Source organism: Dendronephthya gigantea, unplaced genomic scaffold (genome assembly GCF_004324835.1).
Source record: "Dendronephthya gigantea isolate DGI-Jeju-01 unplaced genomic scaffold, DenGig_1.0 000020F, whole genome shotgun sequence".
Lineage (NCBI taxonomy): Eukaryota > Metazoa > Cnidaria > Anthozoa > Malacalcyonacea > Nephtheidae > Dendronephthya > Dendronephthya gigantea.
Window position 1 is genome coordinate 1,695,795 of NW_021163030.1, and position 19,996 is coordinate 1,715,790.

The 19,996-nt window shown below is 37.4% G+C and overlaps 2 protein-coding genes across 2 annotated transcripts; both read right to left on the reverse strand.

Annotated features, from left to right (window-relative positions):
* Positions 1–366: 366 nt before the first annotated feature.
* Positions 367–15,803, reverse strand: LOC114521424 (protocadherin Fat 4-like). The gene is made up of 5 exons (XM_028541874.1): positions 3,319–15,803; positions 3,099–3,160; positions 2,675–2,973; positions 2,211–2,428; positions 367–2,100 (listed from the first exon to the last, which is right to left on the reverse strand). Exons 1-5 carry the CDS (start codon positions 15,331–15,333, stop codon positions 538–540), a joined length of 14,157 nt encoding a protein of 4,718 aa, XP_028397675.1. The 5' UTR covers positions 15,334–15,803; the 3' UTR covers positions 367–537.
* A 191-nt stretch (positions 15,804–15,994) lies between these two features.
* LOC114521472 (putative glycerol-3-phosphate transporter 5) lies at positions 15,995–19,304 on the reverse strand. Its single transcript, XM_028541936.1, has 4 exons — positions 19,001–19,304; positions 17,846–18,432; positions 17,544–17,773; positions 15,995–17,362 (listed from the first exon to the last, which is right to left on the reverse strand). Exons 1-4 carry the CDS (start codon positions 19,268–19,270, stop codon positions 17,211–17,213), a joined length of 1,239 nt encoding a protein of 412 aa, XP_028397737.1. The 5' UTR covers positions 19,271–19,304; the 3' UTR covers positions 15,995–17,210.
* Positions 19,305–19,996: the final 692 nt, after the last annotated feature.

The window sequence follows — 19,996 nt, forward strand, 5'->3', positions numbered from 1 at the left end:
CACTTAATAAGTAAGTAAGTAATAAACACTTGACTAAATTGTATACACTAGCAAAATATTAGCTATCATCTCATCAAATATTACATCAATCATCACCTACAATTTATAGACATTCTGTATTTGAAAATGAATCTTCACTTGAGTGTAAGGTAGTCATAACGGCCATCATGGCATCACGTGAACGAAGTGGTAAAAAAATTCGAAAACGACTGTGGTCAAACGACTCAACTAACAGACACGAAGCAGCTGATGTAATGAAAATATCGTTAAAATAAAAAACCCCTGCAAAATCAGTCAGGTGATTAGGCGAATTACTTCTAGTAATCTCACAGTCAAATTCAACGTATGAAATATATTTCCTTCTAGAATTACTTTTACAAAACAAGAGGATATTCAAATAATATTATATATATATGTATTCTCAATAATTTCTGTATAAAAAGAAATCGTTATATGCATTAGATGCAAACAGTTACAACATTTCGACATTAACAACTGATTAGAAAATTAATTCTACACCTTCGTAATTTAATGCAGCTAAAGTTTGATATGTATTTCTCTACTTGTGTTTGGTTTTCTTCCGAAAATGTCGTTAAAATCAACAGGGTCATCAACGTTCATTTCACCGTCATATTGATCACTATCATCATCGTACGACTCTGATCTACTGCTCTGTAGATCTATTTGCGCGGGTTCTAAAATTATTCTGTTGTCTCTAGCTTCTTCGTCGTCTTCCTGTTGAACATAATCTTTCTCACTCGCAGTAAATTCGCCATCTGAACTTTCCCCGGAATTATCAAAATGTGCCGTTGGTTGAAATGTATCAGGCAAGTCGTTCAACTGTCTATCAACAGTTGAATCATCCGATTCTGAAAATCGCTCTAAAGAAGGTTTATAACGCATAGGATCGTCTGAATATCGTGATGGGTTATAACTTGGGTCGTTGAAGTCACTATAAGTGGCAAAACTTGCACCAATGCTATACTGTTCTGCATTCTCGAAATCATTGGAATAATTTTGCATTTCTATACTCTCTGGCTCATCAGTGGGTGAAGTTGATCTTGAAGGTTCATACATATCTTTTAAAAACCCTCGGTTGGTGAGGAAAGGGACTTTCTTGTCATATTTCATTGATGCATTCTTTGACGGTGGGCGTCTTCTATTAAACTGCCTGTTTTGTACACGAGAAGGTAAAGATGAAATGGTGAGATTAGTTTCTTGATTCGTCATACAATATTCACTTTCCGAGTCTGTAAATCCTTTGTCTCTATCATCAGACACACTGTCATTTTGTGACGCCACAATTGTGTAATCTTCAGGAGACCCAAGTGCAATCACATTTGTGCCAGTTGAAGCAGTTTGTTTCAAGTTTTCATGTGATAAAGAACTACTTCTGTTTCTTACATCAACTCCACTGTCACTGAGACTGTGTCGTGAAGGTGTCTTACGAGAGGGCAGGGATAGTGAACTTGAACTGCCAGAATGATCACGTTCAATTGCTACGTTAGTTCTGCCAGATATTCTTGCTGCAAACTCCTTTCTTATTCTTTTCTTCTTTATTGCAATCACAGCAACGATAATAGCAATCACCAGAATGCAGAAAAAAACAATGCCGGCAATGGCACCGATACTTAACCTGTCACTTCCGTCAAGAGATGCCACGCACGAAAACGAATGCCAGTTATTTACACACCTACCATCAGAACACGGACTGGAGGAACAATAATCAGGGGACTCACATCCGTCAATCAATTTTCCTTCTTCAAGCGTCAGTACACCGTACTGGTTGCTAACATTTAATGAAATTGTTTCTCCATTTATTTTTATCTTCGATAAACAGCCTTGAAAGTTATCAACTGAAACGTCTGGTGCTTTTGCACTACCAAATGTCCAGGTTCCACTAAGAAGTATGGTTGGTTCCTTAGATTGCGTATGATTCTGACTGCCGTTGACACTTAGCACGAGAGAGTTTCTCGATGGATCTCGTGTTACAGATACGTTAAACCAATAGCCATTATTCACGTATACGTTTGATATGATCACTTGTTTCCTTTTTTTTACACTGTTCCCAAATGATAAATGAACAAGCCCAGACTTTGTCTAAAACAAATTGGCAAAATATGAAAATCAGTACGCAGCAGTAACATACGAGGTCATATTATGACATCAAATCGTTTTCAAAGTACACCAATTTACAAATATTTACGCACATGTAACTGAGTAAAATCTCCTTGGTTATTTTTAGCACGCCAAAGAAACGCATCGTCATTTCTAACTCGAACATTCAATGAAAATACTTCAAAATTTTTCACATTTCTTCGTCGGCGACTTTTACCCTGCTTTTGTAAAAACTGGGTTTGGCGCTGAAAGCTTGGACTGAAGTGAAAACGCAGTAAAGTCCCACCTGACAATGTCAGAGGTTTCATTTCTAAAAGGCAAAGAGGAGATTATTATAGAAAGTATAATAAAAACATCTCGTAGGCTATTGCTATACGACAATGAGACACTTTTTAAAGCAGTCTAAATCCAGAAATATGTTATTAAGGTGGTGAACGTATAATATGCTAATTAATTTCTTCTTTTCATCTTGCGTGAATACCATGTTCCAAACCCGATAAAAAATTTTCTCTCTTTGACCAAACATATTTTACATTTCTTTTGTATGGTAACTCACTTTGATTGCATTTTGTTCCACCAAACTCGTCATTCGTACACTGACAAAGTGTATCAAACCATTTATCAATGCATCTACTGGTTCCGTGACACGAAATTTCCTGACACTTAGGTACTCGAGGACAGCTGTTGATAATTCCATACTTTGATATTGTCATAGTTACATTGAGCTCTATGCCATTCAAGTAAATATCTCGCATACAACCAACAAAGTCGTAAGATGATACATCATTAGAAAATAAAATATCCAAGGATGGAACTCCGCCAATATACAATGATGAGTTTCCCAGATGAAGTTCCCTAAACAAAGAACAAGCAGATAGTTTTATAAAAATACACAAAAGTGTACAAACCTAGCGTCCATCTTGAAAGTATAGTTACCGTGTGCACACCATTACTGCAGGAGCTCAACAGTCATGACCTACCTTTTCTTAGTTATTTTGTCGTTGGACGAAACGACCTCCGAATCAATGAAGAGATATCCACTCTAAAGATACAAAATATACAAATTCTTAGTGCGGTTTTATTGTTTTTTTTCGTTCAGTAGGGATTATTCATGGAAAACAATGAGTCAGTTGACCACAACCAATATTATACGACCGCGTATATGAGACTTTTCTGTAATTGGAGCTCGAGATTGCTCACCTGATTATTCCTAACAGCAGAAACAGTATGCCAAATACCATCAGAAACGATCGTATCGGAGGTAATTATGACAACTTCATCACCGAGATTGAACGAGTACTTCAACGTTTCATCAATTATTTCTAAAGCAGTGAAGCGAGATGTTCCATCGTTCTTTCCCACTTGATTGTAAAAAATTAAAGCATTCCTCTCTACTGTAGCAAACTGAAGTGATATGTTAGTCTTCGTGTTTTCATCAGTACTTGACAAGCTAGGAAACGTCATGTAGGACAGTGGTTTAAAGCCAATACTTGACAATTCACACCTTTTTCCTCTCCCTCCAAAATCGCACTGACACACAGGTCCTTCACGAGTACTCAGACATTTCGACGCTTTACTGCATGGGTTGGGATCACATAAATCCAATGCAGTTTCACAATACTTTCCGGTGAAATGAGATGGACAGTTACATGAAAAACCTTCATCCGTTGGAACACATTGACCAGAATTCTTACACTGTATTCCTTCGCAAACCTTGGTGGAGTACTGACAATATTCCCCAGAGTAACCCCGATCACAAATACAGTGGAATGCAGCCTCATGATGAGCGGATACAAATACTTCAGTTCCCGAACGCAAACTCGTGCGGTTCTCTGGTGACAGATATATGCGAGATTGACAGCTCCCGTGAATGCAAGGTTCTGACGTCGAGCATAAGTTATAGTTTGTATCAACAACTGTTGCGCCAATTGCACGTTCCAGGGCGTTTTTGCAGTTTGCGAGAATTTGCGATAGTTTATCTCTGGAAATATACGCTCCATTTTGCAAGTAAGCCATCAGGACATCCGTAATGCTCGAGTTAACTTTCTGTATACTGTAAATTTGTGCATCAGGGACACAAGGCAGATTATTCATAACAGTCAAAAACTGTTTTGCAGATATTCCAGAAAGCCTTAATATCACACTTCTTTCGCTCGTTACTTCAGAAATTCTGTTAAAGGAAATGTTTAAGGAATACGAGACGTGGTAAAGGGAATCGTCAGCAAGAACATTGAGGATGTAATTTCTTAACTGAGGTTTTTTCATGTCCAATATGCACGTTTTGGGCCGAAATTCAAAGATATCCTTAAAGCGGTCCCCTTCAACTTTGCATGTATACTCGTTGATCTCGTCAAGATCACGTGGAGAGACATCACCAATGATCCCGCCGAGAAAACCTGTCGCAAGAACAGAAACTTGCACATTTAGAGTATCTCCAAACGGTCTGTTGTCGTTCACATCATCCACAATCACATCACATGAACTTTCAGAAAACTTCTTTGGGTACCCGCTGTCCTCTATCCTTATTTCTAAAACATACAGATGCACTTTCTCCCTGTTCAATATTTCGGACGTTTTAAGTTCTGAAGTGAACTTATCAATAAAAAATGGAACGGACTCTTTGTTCACGATCTTAAAAGTGTACGGATCCTTGTTTGGGTCTACGTCTTTGTCAGTCGCATCAAAACGTAACACGACAGTTCCAACTTTAAGGCCTTCTTTGACATGGCCAGGGCAGATACCTCGTTTAAGAAATGGCGAGTTATCATTAACATCTTTTACTTCAACAAACAGGTACGCAAGGCTAGTCAAGGTTTGATCAAGTATGTCACTAGCAGCAATGGTCAAATTAAAGGATTCCTTAGCTTCACGATCGAGATGTTTACTTGTTTTAATGCTGACAGATTCGCCAAACGTTTCTAGCATAAATGAGTCGTTCATATTGCCATCTAAGATTGAGTACTTAAGAGATTGAGATACAAAATCCTTTTTGGTGTCTTCATCAATGGCAGTGAAATTACCAATCACACTACCGACTGCGATGTCTTCATACACTGAAACTTTCATAAAAGCTTTTAGAAATCTGGGAGGATCATTCCTATCTTGAATTTCTATCTTTACATTTGTTTTATCCGTGTTATCTGCATTCAAAATCCTTTGTACAGGGTTCTTGGCAAGAACAGTCAGCTCAACAGTATGAACTGTTTCAAAGTCAAGTCGACCGCACACATAAATATCTCCAGTATCTTTACCAATATCGAAATTATTGTGACGACCACTCGGGTCTACTAATATGAACTGAACAAGGCCATCGATTCCTTTGTCTCGGTCAATTGCTGAAACTTGACCAACAATTTCTCCAACATCTGCATCTTCAGGAACTGAGAAAACATACGTCTTCTTTTTAAAGTATGGTGTAAACTCGTTCATTCCCAGTATATTAACAACAACTTTAGTATCTGACGTTTTTCGTGGATCACCACTGTCCTTTGCAAGGGCAGTAAGGGTGAAATTGTTCCGTGATTCGTAATCAAATTTCACGTTCGCCGTTATTTTTCCAGTATTTTGATCAATTTTAAAGCTTTTATTTTCTTCATCGAAAGTGTACGTTATGGTGTTGCCAACTGTGTCACGATCAGTTGCGGATATCGTAACAACTTCAGAACCTACTTGGTTGTTTTCTACAATATTTACATCATACAACGATTTCTGAAATTCTGGTGGATTATCGTTGTAATCTAAAACTGTAATAGTTACTGTTGCTTGATCAGTCAGTGGGTTTTGAGCGTAATCTTCTGCTTGAACATCGAACACATAAACCTTTAAAAATTCATAATCTAGTTTCACATTCGCGATTGTGAGAGACCCAGTATGGCTATCGACATTAAAATACTTTCCCTGCTTGCCTGGGAGTATATTGTATTTCACTTTACCATTGATGCCACTGTCGCCGTCGATCGCATCCACACGGAGAAACTCCTTTCCAATTTCATAATTTTCTCTTAGTTTCACATTGTATTTCTCTTCAGTAAATATCGGAGGATGTTGATTTTTTATTGTTACCGTAATGAAAACTGCGATATTTTTTGGCGAGACTTGAGGCGGTGTTCCACGATCTACAGCTTGTATTTCAAGTAGAAACAACTTATCTATTTCAGAATTAATATTGCCCGCAACATTGACGTCGCCCGTGGTAGATTCAACTGAAAATAAACTTGTACCATTTCCACCAGTAGCTTTGTAAGACACCTCACTATTAAGTCCAACATCGTATCTGTCGACTGCACGAACTGTAGTAACTTTAGTACCAGTTGCCGAGACGCTGGCAATATACGCATATTTTTTATCACTTTCAAATACAGGATGGTGATCGTTTGCATCGGTTATTTCGACAACAACGGTAGCAGTAGGTTTAGCAAACGGATGGTTAGGATTATAAGCATAAACAGTTAGATTGTATAGATTTGACATGCGGTCACCTCCTGATGGTTTCTTGAACTGAAAACGAGCAGCAGAAGTAATTAATCCACTCGAATCAACGCGAAATATTTCACTAGTTGGCGTACGCTTGAAAGAATACACAACGTCAGCATTCCGACCGATGTCCTTATCTGATATGTTTAATTTTATTACCACACTTCCCACTGGTTGTAATTCCTTGAACTTAGCTGAATAAGACGATTCGGGAAATGTTGGAGGATTATCATCAACATCTTTTATAATTATTGTCAGCAAGGCACTTGTTGAAAATTTCCCATCGGAGGCTGATACCGTAAGCGGGTAGCGTTCCACAGTTTCTCGGTCTAACTTCTTGGTGAGAATGACTTCTCCTGTGGCTGGAGTGATCATGAAAGTATTCCTGAAGTTACCTTCTCGTTTGAGTGAATACGAAATTGTCGAAGTATCATCCTGGTCATAGGCAAAGACAGTTGTCACTAGTAAATTTGGTGATTCATCTTCAAATAGGTAAACTGGCGAAATTTTGTTTAAAATTGGAGGATTGTCATTAGCATCGCGAATATTAACATGCACTGAGACATTATTCGTCTTAGTAGGCAAGCCATGATCTCTTGCTTGAACGGTAAAACTAAAAGAAGAATTCTGTTCTCTGTCAATTCTGCGATTTGTATAGATGCAGCCAGTACTGTTATTAATATAGAACCACTCTAACGCAGATTCGTTAGAAATTTTGTATTCAACCTGACCATTTACCCCAGAATCGCTGTCTTCAGCCAAGATGCATATCACAAAAGCGTTTGTGTTGTTGGTTTCTGTCATGAATGCGTCATAATGAGGTTGCCGAAAGACCGGAATATTATCGTTAGAGTCAAGAACGAATATTTGCAAGTTGGTGTACGTTGAAAAGTGTACACTTAAGCTTGCCTTCAACCACAGGCTGTAGTTATTCCTTTTCTCATAATCTAGATTTTTATTCAGTGTCAGATTTTTCGAGATAATGTCTAGCGAAAACTGTTCGTCAGGGTCTCCACTTTCGATATTCAACGTTGCCTCACCAGCCTTTACATTAAGAATATAATATCCTGGTTTTGCGTCTTCAGAAATGGTATATGAAGAAACCGGAATGTTGAATGAAGGGAAATTCTTCCTTCTTTTTGTGGTGATATTTACGATCGCTACGTCCTGCATTACATCATTTTCCACACTGATAGCCTGGATTCTAAGACTGTGGGTGATAAACGACGATATGCTTCTGGTGGTCAAAACATGACCAGTGTGTGGTTCAACTAAGAATTCTTTTGAATTGTCCTCAAGTTTGTAAATTACTTGTCCATTTATTCCTTCATCTTTATCAAAGGCCGTAACTATAGTAACAAACGTCCCAATAGGAGCTCCCAATGGAATGTAAACTGAATGCGTCTTGGGTTCAAATTTAGCTTGGTTGTCATTGATATCAGCAATACGTCCAATTACAGTAACACAAGTTACTCGATTGGGATCGCCATTATCTACTGCTTTAACAGCAAGTTCGAATTCTGAGCCTTGTAATTCACGATCTAATTCAGCGATTGTAGAAATTCTACCAGTCTTAGGGTCAATTTGAAATCGACCATTGTTTTCAACTAACGCATACGAGATGTCTGCATTGACTCCGGAATCAGCATCAGTAGCATTCATGACACAAAGTTGTGAACCAATAGGAGAGCCCTCCGGGATACTTGGTTTAAGATCTGGATTGATGAACACCGGACTGTTGTCGTTCTCGTCCTGTACTGAAATACTAAACTTAGTTTGAATATGCTGCGCAGGGCTGCCGTTATCTTTAACTTCAATTATAACTGAATAACTTGACTGAGCTTCTCTGTCCAGTGACTCCACCAAGGAAATCACGCCTGTCGTATCATTAATGTGGAGAAATGGCGTTCGTTCAGGATGCAGGATACTGTAAACAACCTCGCCGTTTCTGCCCTCATCGTCATCAACAGCCACAAATTGGATTACGTTTTCGATAAATTGAAGGTTTTCTTTAATCGGTTTTGATGATGGAGATTTTTGAAACCGAGGTTTATTGTCATTGACGTCCAGCACGTGAATATGAACTACGGTGAAGTTTTTACGTTGAGGTGAACCCAAATCAAAAGCTGTTACTTGAATTTGGTAATTCTCGATGATTTCGCGGTCGAGTGGTCTTATCACGGTAATTACTCCATCAATTGGGTGGATGGAGAATGTATCATTTACATTGCCTGCAGATATAACAAACTCAACTTTTCCATTTACCCCTTGGTCTATATCGACGGCATTTACGCGCAATAGTTCACTACCAATTGAGATATTTTCGTAAACATTTAAAAACTTTACATGAGATTCAAACTTTGGCGTGTTATCGTTTACATCTTCAACGATGATCTGAATATACTGTTGATTATGTTTCGGAGGTTCTCCATGATCCTTAGCTTCCACCGTTATGTTAATCATTTTATTCACCAGTGTTTCTCTATCTAGGGCTTGTCTCAAGCTTAATTTACCCGAGTCCTGATCAATTTGAAAGAGAGACTTTGCCAAATATCCTTGAAGCTCATACGACACTTTACCATTCAAACCTGTATCTTCATCTTTTGCTGAAACAACGGCAAATGGTATCCCCAAAACGTGGTTTTCGTTTACACTAATAACACTGTTTGATACAAAATATGGTGTGCGGTCGTTGACGTCCTCAACATGAACAATCATCGTTGTTGTAGACGAACGCCTTTGAGAGGGAATTGCAGCAGAATCTCGTACTGTAATCTTAAGATTGTATCGAGCAATGTTCTCCCTATCGAGGATTGACGTAGTGAATAACGTTCCTCGGTTAGATATACGAAATGACTTTCTGCTATCTCCCCCCGTTATGGCGTAGTTAAGTGTCGAATTAAGACCGACATCCTTATCATTCGCATACATGGTGACTACAGATGTACCAACCTCCGAGTTTTCCTTTACCGTTGCTATGTATGGGGGACTTGAATTAAATTTTGGATTGTTGTCATTTTCATCCAAAATACTTATATAAACCAAGGCTACTGAAGAAAATGCTGTTGGGCTTCCTTTGTCCGTGGCCACTACCTTGAGTAGATAAAAATCAATCGATTCTCTATCAAAGGAGACCGCTGTCCTTAATATTCCACTCTTTTGATTTATCGTGAAAAAGCGTGCGTCGTCGCCAGTCAAACTATACCAAACAACACCATTGCCCCCAGAATCGGGATCGCAAGCAACTGTTTGTCCAATTATGGTCCCAGATGGATAATTTTCTACCACAGTGAATGAGTAATTACGCTTTTGAAACTCTGGCACATTATCGTTGACATCTATTATACTAATCAGTGCAATTGTCCAGGAACTTAAGCTAGGTATACCATTGTCGGATGCTGTTATATTCAGAGTATACGATGACTGAACTTCGTGGTCAAGATTTTTAGCCACAGAAATTTGTCCGGTGCTTTCGTTGATACGAAAAACCGCCTTTTGATCTCCACTAATAATTTCGTATGTTATTGAACCATTTCGTCCATCATCGCCGTCATCAGCCTCTAACAACAGTAAATCGCCGATCTTTGCATTTTCTGAAACAGAACTTGCGTAGACATAATCACTGAACGTTGGAATATTGTCATTTAAATCAAGTATCCTAAGGTGAACGCGTGCTGACGATGAGGTATTGCTGTTTACATCTATTGCACAAATGATGAGGTTTATTTTATGTCCATGTTTACCTTCTCTGTCAATACGTTTCTTCACACTGATTACTCCAGTTGCTGTATCAAGAGAAAGAGATCCTTCACTAGTATCATTTGTCATATAATATCTGACTTTTGTATCAACAGTTCTTGGTTTTGCCACTGCTGTTACTTTAATCACAAATGTCCCGACTGGTTGGTTTTCTATGATGTTAGCATTATAAACGTCCTGGGAAAATGACAGACCACCCTTTTTATACATAAAAACTGTTAGTTCCTGTTCTGATTTTCTTCGTTCTGCACCAGAATCAGTCACAGATACATTTTGTACGTACAAAATATTCCATGAAGGTTCAATCGCAAAGGTAACACGACCACTTTCGTCAACGTTGAAATATTTTGCGTCCCTATCCGTTCCTTTACTAAATGTGAATGTTCCGTTTGATCCTAAGTCTGGATCCCATGCTTTTAGCGTTGTTATGTAGTCGCCCTTTGAACGTGATACGTCAATGCTGACTGCTGGAGGTGATGTAAATCTCGGAGAATTGTCATTGACGTCTTCCAATTCGATTGTGATTGTTCTTGTGCTCGTCAATCGAGAGGTCTGGGGTAAAGCACTATCTTCCGCCTCAATGTCGATCTTGTAAATTGGAAACTGTTCTCGATCTAATGGTTTACTGACATATAGAGTACCATTGCTATCAATTCTGAAAAAATCACCTGTTGGTTTTTGTCTTGAAATACTGTAGCGAACGAGTCCGTTATCTCCAACGTCACTGTCAACCGCTGTACATTGCATAATTGCAGAACCAACATGGACACCTTCCGTGAGTTTTAGAACTGAAATACATTCCATAAAATGAGGAGCGTTATCGTTCACGTCGGTAATATTCACAATCAAGATTTGCGTTGTCGACAAAGGCACAACACCACTGTCTACTGCCGAAATTGTCAAAACAAAACTTTGCGTTCTCTCAAAATTAAGTTTTCTCACTAACTTCACTTCTCCAGATTCATGATCAATTTCAAAGTTTCTTTCTTGATTTCCTGATGTTATTGTATACGTCAACCGGCTATTTCTGCCTTTGTCATCATCGCTAGCCTTTGCACGATAAACCTCTCGACCAATAGGAGAATTTTCACTGATATTCTTCGTGATGAAGGATTCCGCAAATCGTGGTTCGTTGTTATTAACATCAAGAATGTTGGCCTCAACAAAGCAAGATGAGTTAAAATATGGTGGCGCGATATTCATAACTTGCACTGAGAAATTGAAATAGGATATAGTTCTTTCCTCCAGCTGTTTATTTAAAATAACCATACCGCGGCCATTAACAACAACTGCCCCTGCTAGAGATGAACTAACTATAGTGTAATTAACCTTGGCGTTATCACCTTCATCGTTATCATGAGTTCTTAATTCAAGGATGACTGTTCCAACCTTTTCAAGTTCCTCAATATTTATGACATAGTTTGATTGGCTGAACACCGGTACGTTGTCATTCTTGTCTTTTACTTGAACGACAATAGTTGAAAGATCAATGGTGTGTAATCCAAAATCATTTCTGCGGGATGCTTTAGCATAAAGTACAAGATCATTACTGCCTGTTGTAAGTTTAAACTTTTCCCGGTCAATACTCTTTTTAGTTTTAATTCCATTAGTCACATGATCAAAAGCAAAATATGAATTTTCTTCTACCAAACCCACGTTTAAATTTTGAAACTTCGCCACAAAGTCCAGCTTTCCAAAAACAGTACCAGAGTTTTCATTTTCAAAGACGTAGAACCTGAAAAGATCTGTCCGAAACAGCTTTTCATGCTGTTGCATTTGTAATACAGAGATGTGTATCTGGGAAGTTGAGTTCAACTTGGGTTCTCCTGCATCTGTCGCAATTATTCTTACTGAAAAATTTGATTGGCTGGTAAGGAACAACGACTTTTTGACATACAGGTTTCCTGCAGGAAATATCCCAAATAAGTCTAATACTTTATCATCATCAAACATACGAAAATATACTTTACCATAGGCATAACCATCACCGTCTGGATCTGACGCTGTTACATTGAAAAACTGTTGGTTAACACGCGTATCTCTTAGCAACGAAATTACACCATGATTTTTATGTACATACGGAGGTTGACTATTCTCTTTAATAATGTCAATTGTGAGATTTAGCACCGAGGATAGTTGTGGAAAACCAAAATCTGATACAATGATAGTTATCATAGCTGAATTATTTTGGCCTTGAGATAAATCTTTTGCAACCATTACATCTCCACTGTCAAGAATAGAAAATAACTGATGACTATCATGGAAAATTTCATACTTCAAAATACCCCCATTGCCAGAATCAGGATCTAATGCTGTTAATATACACACAACTGAACCAACAGGAGCAGTATTCTTCACTTTTATAACTTTTTGAGGGTTTTGAAACATTGGTGGATTATCATTCACATCCTCCACAACAATAACTACAGTTGCCCAACCAATTAACACTCTTCTTTTCTGTGTCCTTGCCATAACCTGTAGCTTAAACGAACTTTGTTTTTCATAATCAACATCACCCAATGTTCTGATTTCACCACGCTTGTCAATGAAAAATACGCCCTCCTGATCACCACCGTGAATACTGTATAAGATGTCATTACATGTTTTACATGTTGCTTTGACTTTTCCTATGTAAGTCTTGGCTTGGGTATTCTCCTTGACATCAAAATTATACAGTTCATTTTCAAATTGAGGTACATCATCTTGAGATGTTATGACTGTGATATATATAAATGAAAGATTTGAAACATGTCCTTGATTATCTCTGGCGATCAAATCCAAAGTAAACACATCATTTGCATCTAGACGAGGGATTTTTGCAAAAGTAACACTTCCTGTTTCCTTACTGATATTGAATAAGGCTTTTGATGGGTCTTTAATAATGATTTCATACAAGACATTATCATTTTTATCAACATCTTCAGCAGTAACATTGACTACAAATGCATCAGTTTGATTTCTTTGAATATTCACATAATACTCCTTAGGATAAAACACTGGGTGGTTGTCATTGATGTCTAAAATTCTCAATTCAACAGCTGCTGTTGATGATAATTTTGGATTTCCTTGATCTTGAACCAGAACTGTAAAGTGATAAAAGTCACAACTTTCTCTATCTAATGGCATTAGAGTGTGTATTGCTCCTGTGGCCCTATCTATATTCAATGTGTCTTCAACTATAGGTGATGGAGACAACATGCTAAATGTTAGCTCAGAATTCTTCTCTGCATCGGCATCAAAGGCAGTCAAGTTTGCCACGACAGAATAATTAGCAGCATTCTCATAAAGACTGAGGATAAAAGTGGTGTTTGTGAATAAAGGTTTGTTGTCATTTGCATCTGTTATATTGATGCTCAATAGACAAAATGATGACAGTTTTTCATCACCATTATCTTCAACATTCACTTGCAATGTAATTGATGTATGCATTTCATAATCCAGAAGGGCAGCTGTAGTAATCAATCCAGAACTACTGACAATGCTAAACAAAGAAGAGGTGCTATGATGAGCAAAACTGTATTTCAGTTCACTGTTCTTTCCTTTATCTCTATCTTCACCTTGCACAATAGTTACAAATGATCCAATTGGTAAAGCTTCAGAAAGAAAGATGGGATCTTTTAGGAATGAACAATTTGGGTAATTGTCATTTTCATCGTGAACAGGTATGACTACATTGATATAGGATGTTAGAGGTGGATTGCCATTGTCTGATCCTTGAATTGCGATATTGTATACAGCCACTTTCTCACGATCTAATGTTCCTCTTAATTTTAAATAGAACAACTTCTGATTATTAATTCTTTCCAAATAGAATTGATTATTTGGATTTCCATCGATGATTTTCAAACTTACATTTGCATTTTCACCAACATCGTCATCTGATGCTCCAAGTATACCCAGAAATGATACATTATGATTTTCAGAGACATTTCTTATACGATGAAAAGAAAGTACAGGAGTATGATCATTTACATCGACGACATCAATCCGGATGGAAGCATAACTATGTTGAACAGGAACACCTTTGTCTTCAGCTTTAATTACAATATCAATATATGGTTTATTTTTGTCATATACCAAGCATGTTGTTGATACAAGTTCATGGTTAGAGTTAATATCAAAGAGCTTACTATACTCTGGTGTACCAGACACAGACAATGTAAACTGCCCATTTTTTCCACTATCTTTATCTGAGACATTCAATGCTAAGATGAATTTGCCAGCACTACAGTTTTCTTTAATTGGCACTCTTGACTTTAAATTATGAAACATTGGTTTATTATCATTGAAGTCAGTCACTGTGATTTTTAATATTGTGGAGTTGCACTTTGATGGAATACCTTGATCACATGCTGTGATATTTAGAGTGTGCATTTCTCTCGATTCTCGATTAAGTCTTTTTTCCAAAATTATATGCAAGGATTCTTGGTTTGAAGATATTCGAAAACAATCTGAATTCAGTATTGTATATTTCACTGTCCCATTTACTCCGCAATCTTTATCTTGGGCAGTTGGAATTTGAACTATAAATCCTGGATCAACTTCTTCAGAAATTGCCCTTGTATAAAGATCTGAAGTAAACTGTGGCCAATTGTCATTTATATCATATACTAAAACCTTAGCAATAATATCATCTTCCCCACTCTTTGTTGAACGAAACTGAACTGTTTCAAGTTCAGTACCATTCAAACACTGATTTGACAACACATCTCTGTCAATAACCTTCTTCGTGTTTACATTGCCTGATGACTTGTTAAATACGAAATTCTCGCTTGAAATAGCCAATTCATAGTTTGTGAAATTCTTTGTATATCGACCTAAATTTGCAACAATCGTGCCACGTTTACTTTCTTCCAAAACTCGCCATGTATAAATACGTGCTGACACAGCAGTAAAAAAGTACAAGGTAAAATACCCTAATATTGCCCTCTTCCATACGCCACTTGTCCGTTTCCCTGACCACGGCGTCGAATATATTTTCATGGCAAGTATCTAGGTAGATCAAACCCCAAATAACACGTACTGTGTACAAACCATGTCGTTGAAACGTATCTACGATAGCCAGATACAATATACTATTCAATATCTGCAGATTTATTTCTGCTGATAACCAGCTGATTCACATTTCACAGTAGGCAATACTTCAAACATGATCTCTCGTGGCGTTTGCCCTTTGTCCGAAAACAAACATTCACATATTTAGTAATTTAGCCTATATACACCGCGTACATTATTCCCGAAAGTATTAGAAACCAAGTACGTAATGTATCTTGTCTTTAGAGTTCTCAACCTCGCAAAACTGCGCTTTCTTGGTGCTTTTTCAACGGCCGATTCTGTCCATTCACAGCCCCCCGCAGCGGATATCTTTGGTAACGTCACAAGAGCATGGATAATGTAATTAGAGGTAGAAGGCGCATTACAGGGAACCAAGGCAACCAAAACATTCCTCCGATGACTAAGTCATTGTTCCCCTCAGTGCAACCTGATCAATAAATTGATGTTTGAAATATTTAGTAAAGGCAATCACGCTATTAAAAACAATCTGTCTTGAGGTTTCGCATGATTACGAAAAAGCCGGAAATCACCCATACACGACATCATTCTTACATTGTTATAAATTGACTTCAAAATATTTATAGCATTTCATGTGTATTGTTGTCGTATTAAATATATTGCATGTACATTATTATGTTCTTCCAGACAAGCACATATTCCTATGATATGCGACACTATCATTGCTATAAAAAAGATTTAAATAGGATTTGCATCTTTTTTCTCACTTAAATTCTACTCTGAGAGTGCACAAGGTAGTGTCAACAATTATAAGCTTAGTATCACCGAAATGTTTGCACTTCTAATACTAACTGGCTAGCTACGTCTATTGGCAAACCGTATTTAATCCCTAGTAATAATTAAGGAATGTGCAGTTTATGTAAATTTTTTCCGACTGGTCATTCTCTTCTGTGACTACATTCACCAAAATGTTCCTAGGTCAAGATTATCCTGCAATTCATTGACGAATTAGAATTTGGTGTCGAATTTTGACGAAATTCGCTGTGAAAAATGCGTCCATGAAAAAAACAAAACAAAAAAACAAAAATGTTAAAAATTCTAACAATATTGATACAGTACTGGCTTCTCGTCTATTTCTTGGGGGAATCTTTTTGTGTCAAATTTATCTTTCGAGGATAAATACGGCACAGATGAGATATATAGCTCATCTGTGATTCGGTTGAGGTTCTATTCTGCATGGCAAATCTCGTCAAAATTCGACACCGGCAATTATTATTAATTAAACTGCGCAAAGAATTACCTCAATTTACACCGCTCATTTTCTAATTACTTGTTCTTTCTAGTTTCTACAGCTCCAAATATCTATTTCCACCAGCGTAATGAAATTTATGCCCATGCAAGTTATGTTGTGGCCAGTTTCAACACATGATATCAGATTTGTGTCATGACGACATCGCGTTCAACTGCTTATTAATAATCATAACCTTGATAGTTGATTCCACACTTGTAAAATTATGGTAATTACATACTGTAAATAGAGCAAACGGTACTCGTAGCCGTAGCCGTAGGGGAAGTTCGCAAAGACTGATTGCAAAACCCTGTCGTGAACTGCAAATTGTTGTCGTCAACCAACGATATACGACTCGAAATGTAAGAGTTTCCGAGTTTCGCTTGCTAACTTGGTTAACAAATGAAACTCAGATTTGCTAACTGCAGTGTTGAAGCCAAACTTCAAACGTGAGAAACAAACTCGCAACATTTGCAAACCATAGAGAAATAAAAAAGTTTTTGGTAGAGATTCGTACAAATCGTTGCAGGATCTTGTTCTAAACTAATTGAATCATCAATCATGTTGCTGTATTACGTGACGCCTTTAATATCGAAAAGGTTGCCAGAATTGATAGAAGAACCATGAAATAAAATGCTCCAGACCATCCATAATAATCAACTATCAAACCAATTAATGGACCTTCCACAATAGCTCCAGCACCACCAAAACCTGAAAGTGGTAAAAATTACAGGGCTTACTTCATCTGCAGTTATATTATGATAATTTGTTGCTAAACCAATAATGAGGGTTACAAATTATGCAAAGAATGGCGCACTTACTAGTTGTGGCATTCCTTTAACAAATGTAATGACCTAATAACTGAAAAAATGAGAAAATCAAAATAACTTACCATTAACAACACCTGCTACAGCAGCCTGAGCATTTACTTTCTCTCCAATTTTTGCTGGTATTGAACCAGTTAAAAGAGGATCAGGTCCACAGTTACATACACCAGCAATTAACATGGAGGTTATGTTGAAGATTATACCCCAAGTGCTTGTTATTTGAAAAGCAACAAGGGCCATAGCACTTAGGAACAAAGACAAAGAACATCCATACAGAACATGACCATTTAATACTCTAAAATGTAAAATAGTGAATTTACTTTAGGTTGCACAATATTTTGGTAAAACAAGATCAGGATTAACTTACTTATTGATAAAAACACCAATTAAGGCAGATCCTAAGACTCCACCAATTTCAAATGTTGTTGACAGCATTCCTGCTTGTGCTTTACTGTATTTCAGAGCCTCATGAAGATACATTGGTAGCCACATATATAGACAATACCGGACTAATTTAACACAAATAACAGTCACCACTAGTTCTGGAACAAGATTGAGACGTATAACTTCTGAAAAACCTAAAATTTTATCACTTTTTGAGGTTGAGCCAGTCAGTTCTTCTTTTCCTGGGATTGTAATATTTAGTTCAGAAGGCATTTTCATTGTTAAAAATACCAATATACCAATAGAAAGTAAAATCAAGGATGGTGTTATGAAAATCATTTTAAGATCAGGTGAATAAACAGATTGTAAATAAACAGCTAATGAAGTGCCAATAATTCCTCCTGCAAAGGTACATGTTCCCCATAAACCAAATATAGATGCTCGATGTTCATCTGAGTACCATGAACTAAGGCATTTCACACAGTTTGGCCAGGCATTTGCTTGAAATGTTCCATTTAAGAAAAGTAAAAGAGAAAGCATTAATACATGTTGCCAATAGCCAAATGTGATCTGAAACAAAGGGAATATGACAATTAATTAGTATTTATGACCAATTTGTGCACAGTTAACTATTTATTGTTACTTTTTTGCCCAGAAACACCTGGGGCAGTGTACTATCAAGGAACGTTGAAGTTACAGACACTGCAGAAATTGGTAGGACTTCAATTCTCAATACCTTAGCTTCAAACTTGGTGAGAAAAAGAGTTATAAATACTGAACAAAATATGTCTTGAACACAAACGTTTTCAAGCTCCACACAGAAAAACCAAATTGTCTGAATTAATAACCTTGTGTATGCTTTTAATAAGCCTCAAAATGGCCATTTCATAGCTGTCAGATGAGTATGATGAGCTGTCAAAAGATTGCAGAATGCGTATTGAGAAGCAAAATTGAACTTTTTATTCATAAACACCAAGTTTCTGCGGTGTTAAGTGTTAACATTTACTGATTTACCTGGAATATCTTAGGTGCAGGTGCATAGTGCATCGTGTCAAGTTCAGTAATTATGCATGAACATGAATTTGGATTTGACCATATAGTTTATGCGTATACAACCTTAACATATCTACGAACTTACCATTGAAAAGGCTGAACCAATTAAACAAATAGTCAAAGCTTTTCTTGCACCAATTTTATCTCCTAAACCTCCAAGCAGCATTTGCATGACAGCGTAAGGGAAGAGCAAGGAAGCATCAAGCCATCCCATTTCAGACTTCTTCAAATGAAGAGTTTTTTCTAAGTCTGGTTTGATAACACCAAGAGGCTTCCGAAGAAGATATGTAGAGGCGTAAGATAACCATGTCACAATGAAAGTGAATACTTGACGAGTTTTCAAAGCAGTCACCATGATTTTACAGAAATTATTGTCATTCGCAGAGAAAACTGAGAAATATTATTATTGCAATTTGCAATTTTAATTTCAAAATCATGTATGTACTACATGAAGTACTCCATACTCTCATCACTGAACTCTCCCCATTTTTTTATTGGTTCACACGGCTCAGCTAATCAGGTTTGCCCAATGGGTTTGCCGAGGATTCCAGGCTGGGTTATAGCGGCTTATACGGTATACCGGATAACCATAAACCGATATCTGCGAGGCTAATCAGGCTAGGTGATACCGCCTTAAGCTGGTTTTCCCGACAAGCGTTATTTTTCGCGCAAAGCGACTTTATTCTTTTGTATTTGGGCAAATTTGTTCCAGATGATTGCAGTTGGGAGCTCTGAAGGAACAAAAGTAGAGTATCGCTTCGCGCGAAATATATCGCTAGTGGAAAACCGGCTTTAAACCGGTAAAACCGAGTCTGATTAGAGTATACCATAAACCGGTATCATCGACCCTATAGGATTTCCATGGTCATGTTACGATAAACCAGTCTACCGAAACCTGACTAGCACGGTCGTGTAAGTACTAAAGTCGTAAAGATCCCGAATCACTAACAGTTCAGTCCACCCCTGAGCCCTGGGGCATGCTTAAACTAACATGTTTTTCAAGCTGTAAACATTTCGTAATAACTCGTAAAACTGAAGTTGCTGAACCGAACTTATTACTTTTGTAAGAAGCATTCAAACA

Excerpts from the sequence above, each read along its gene's own strand:
- LOC114521424 (XM_028541874.1), bottom strand. The coding sequence starts at position 15,333 with ATGAAAATATATTCGACGCCGTGGTCAGGGAAACGGACAAGTGGCGTA. Across the intron at positions 3,161-3,318 it reads CTGCTGTTAGGAATAATCAG|AGTGGATATCTCTTCATTGA; the intron begins GTGAGCAATCTC and ends TTGTATCTTTAG. Across the intron at positions 2,429-2,674 it reads TGGAACAAAATGCAATCAAA|AAATGAAACCTCTGACATTG; the intron begins GTGAGTTACCAT and ends TTTGCCTTTTAG.
- LOC114521472 (XM_028541936.1), bottom strand. The coding sequence starts at position 19,270 with ATGGTGACTGCTTTGAAAACTCGTCAAGTATTCACTTTCATTGTGACA. Across the intron at positions 17,774-17,845 it reads ATTGGTGTTTTTATCAATAA|AGTATTAAATGGTCATGTTC; the intron begins GTAAGTTAATCC and ends TTTACATTTTAG. Across the intron at positions 17,363-17,543 it reads TGTAGCAGGTGTTGTTAATG|GTTTTGGTGGTGCTGGAGCT; the intron begins GTAAGTTATTTT and ends TACCACTTTCAG.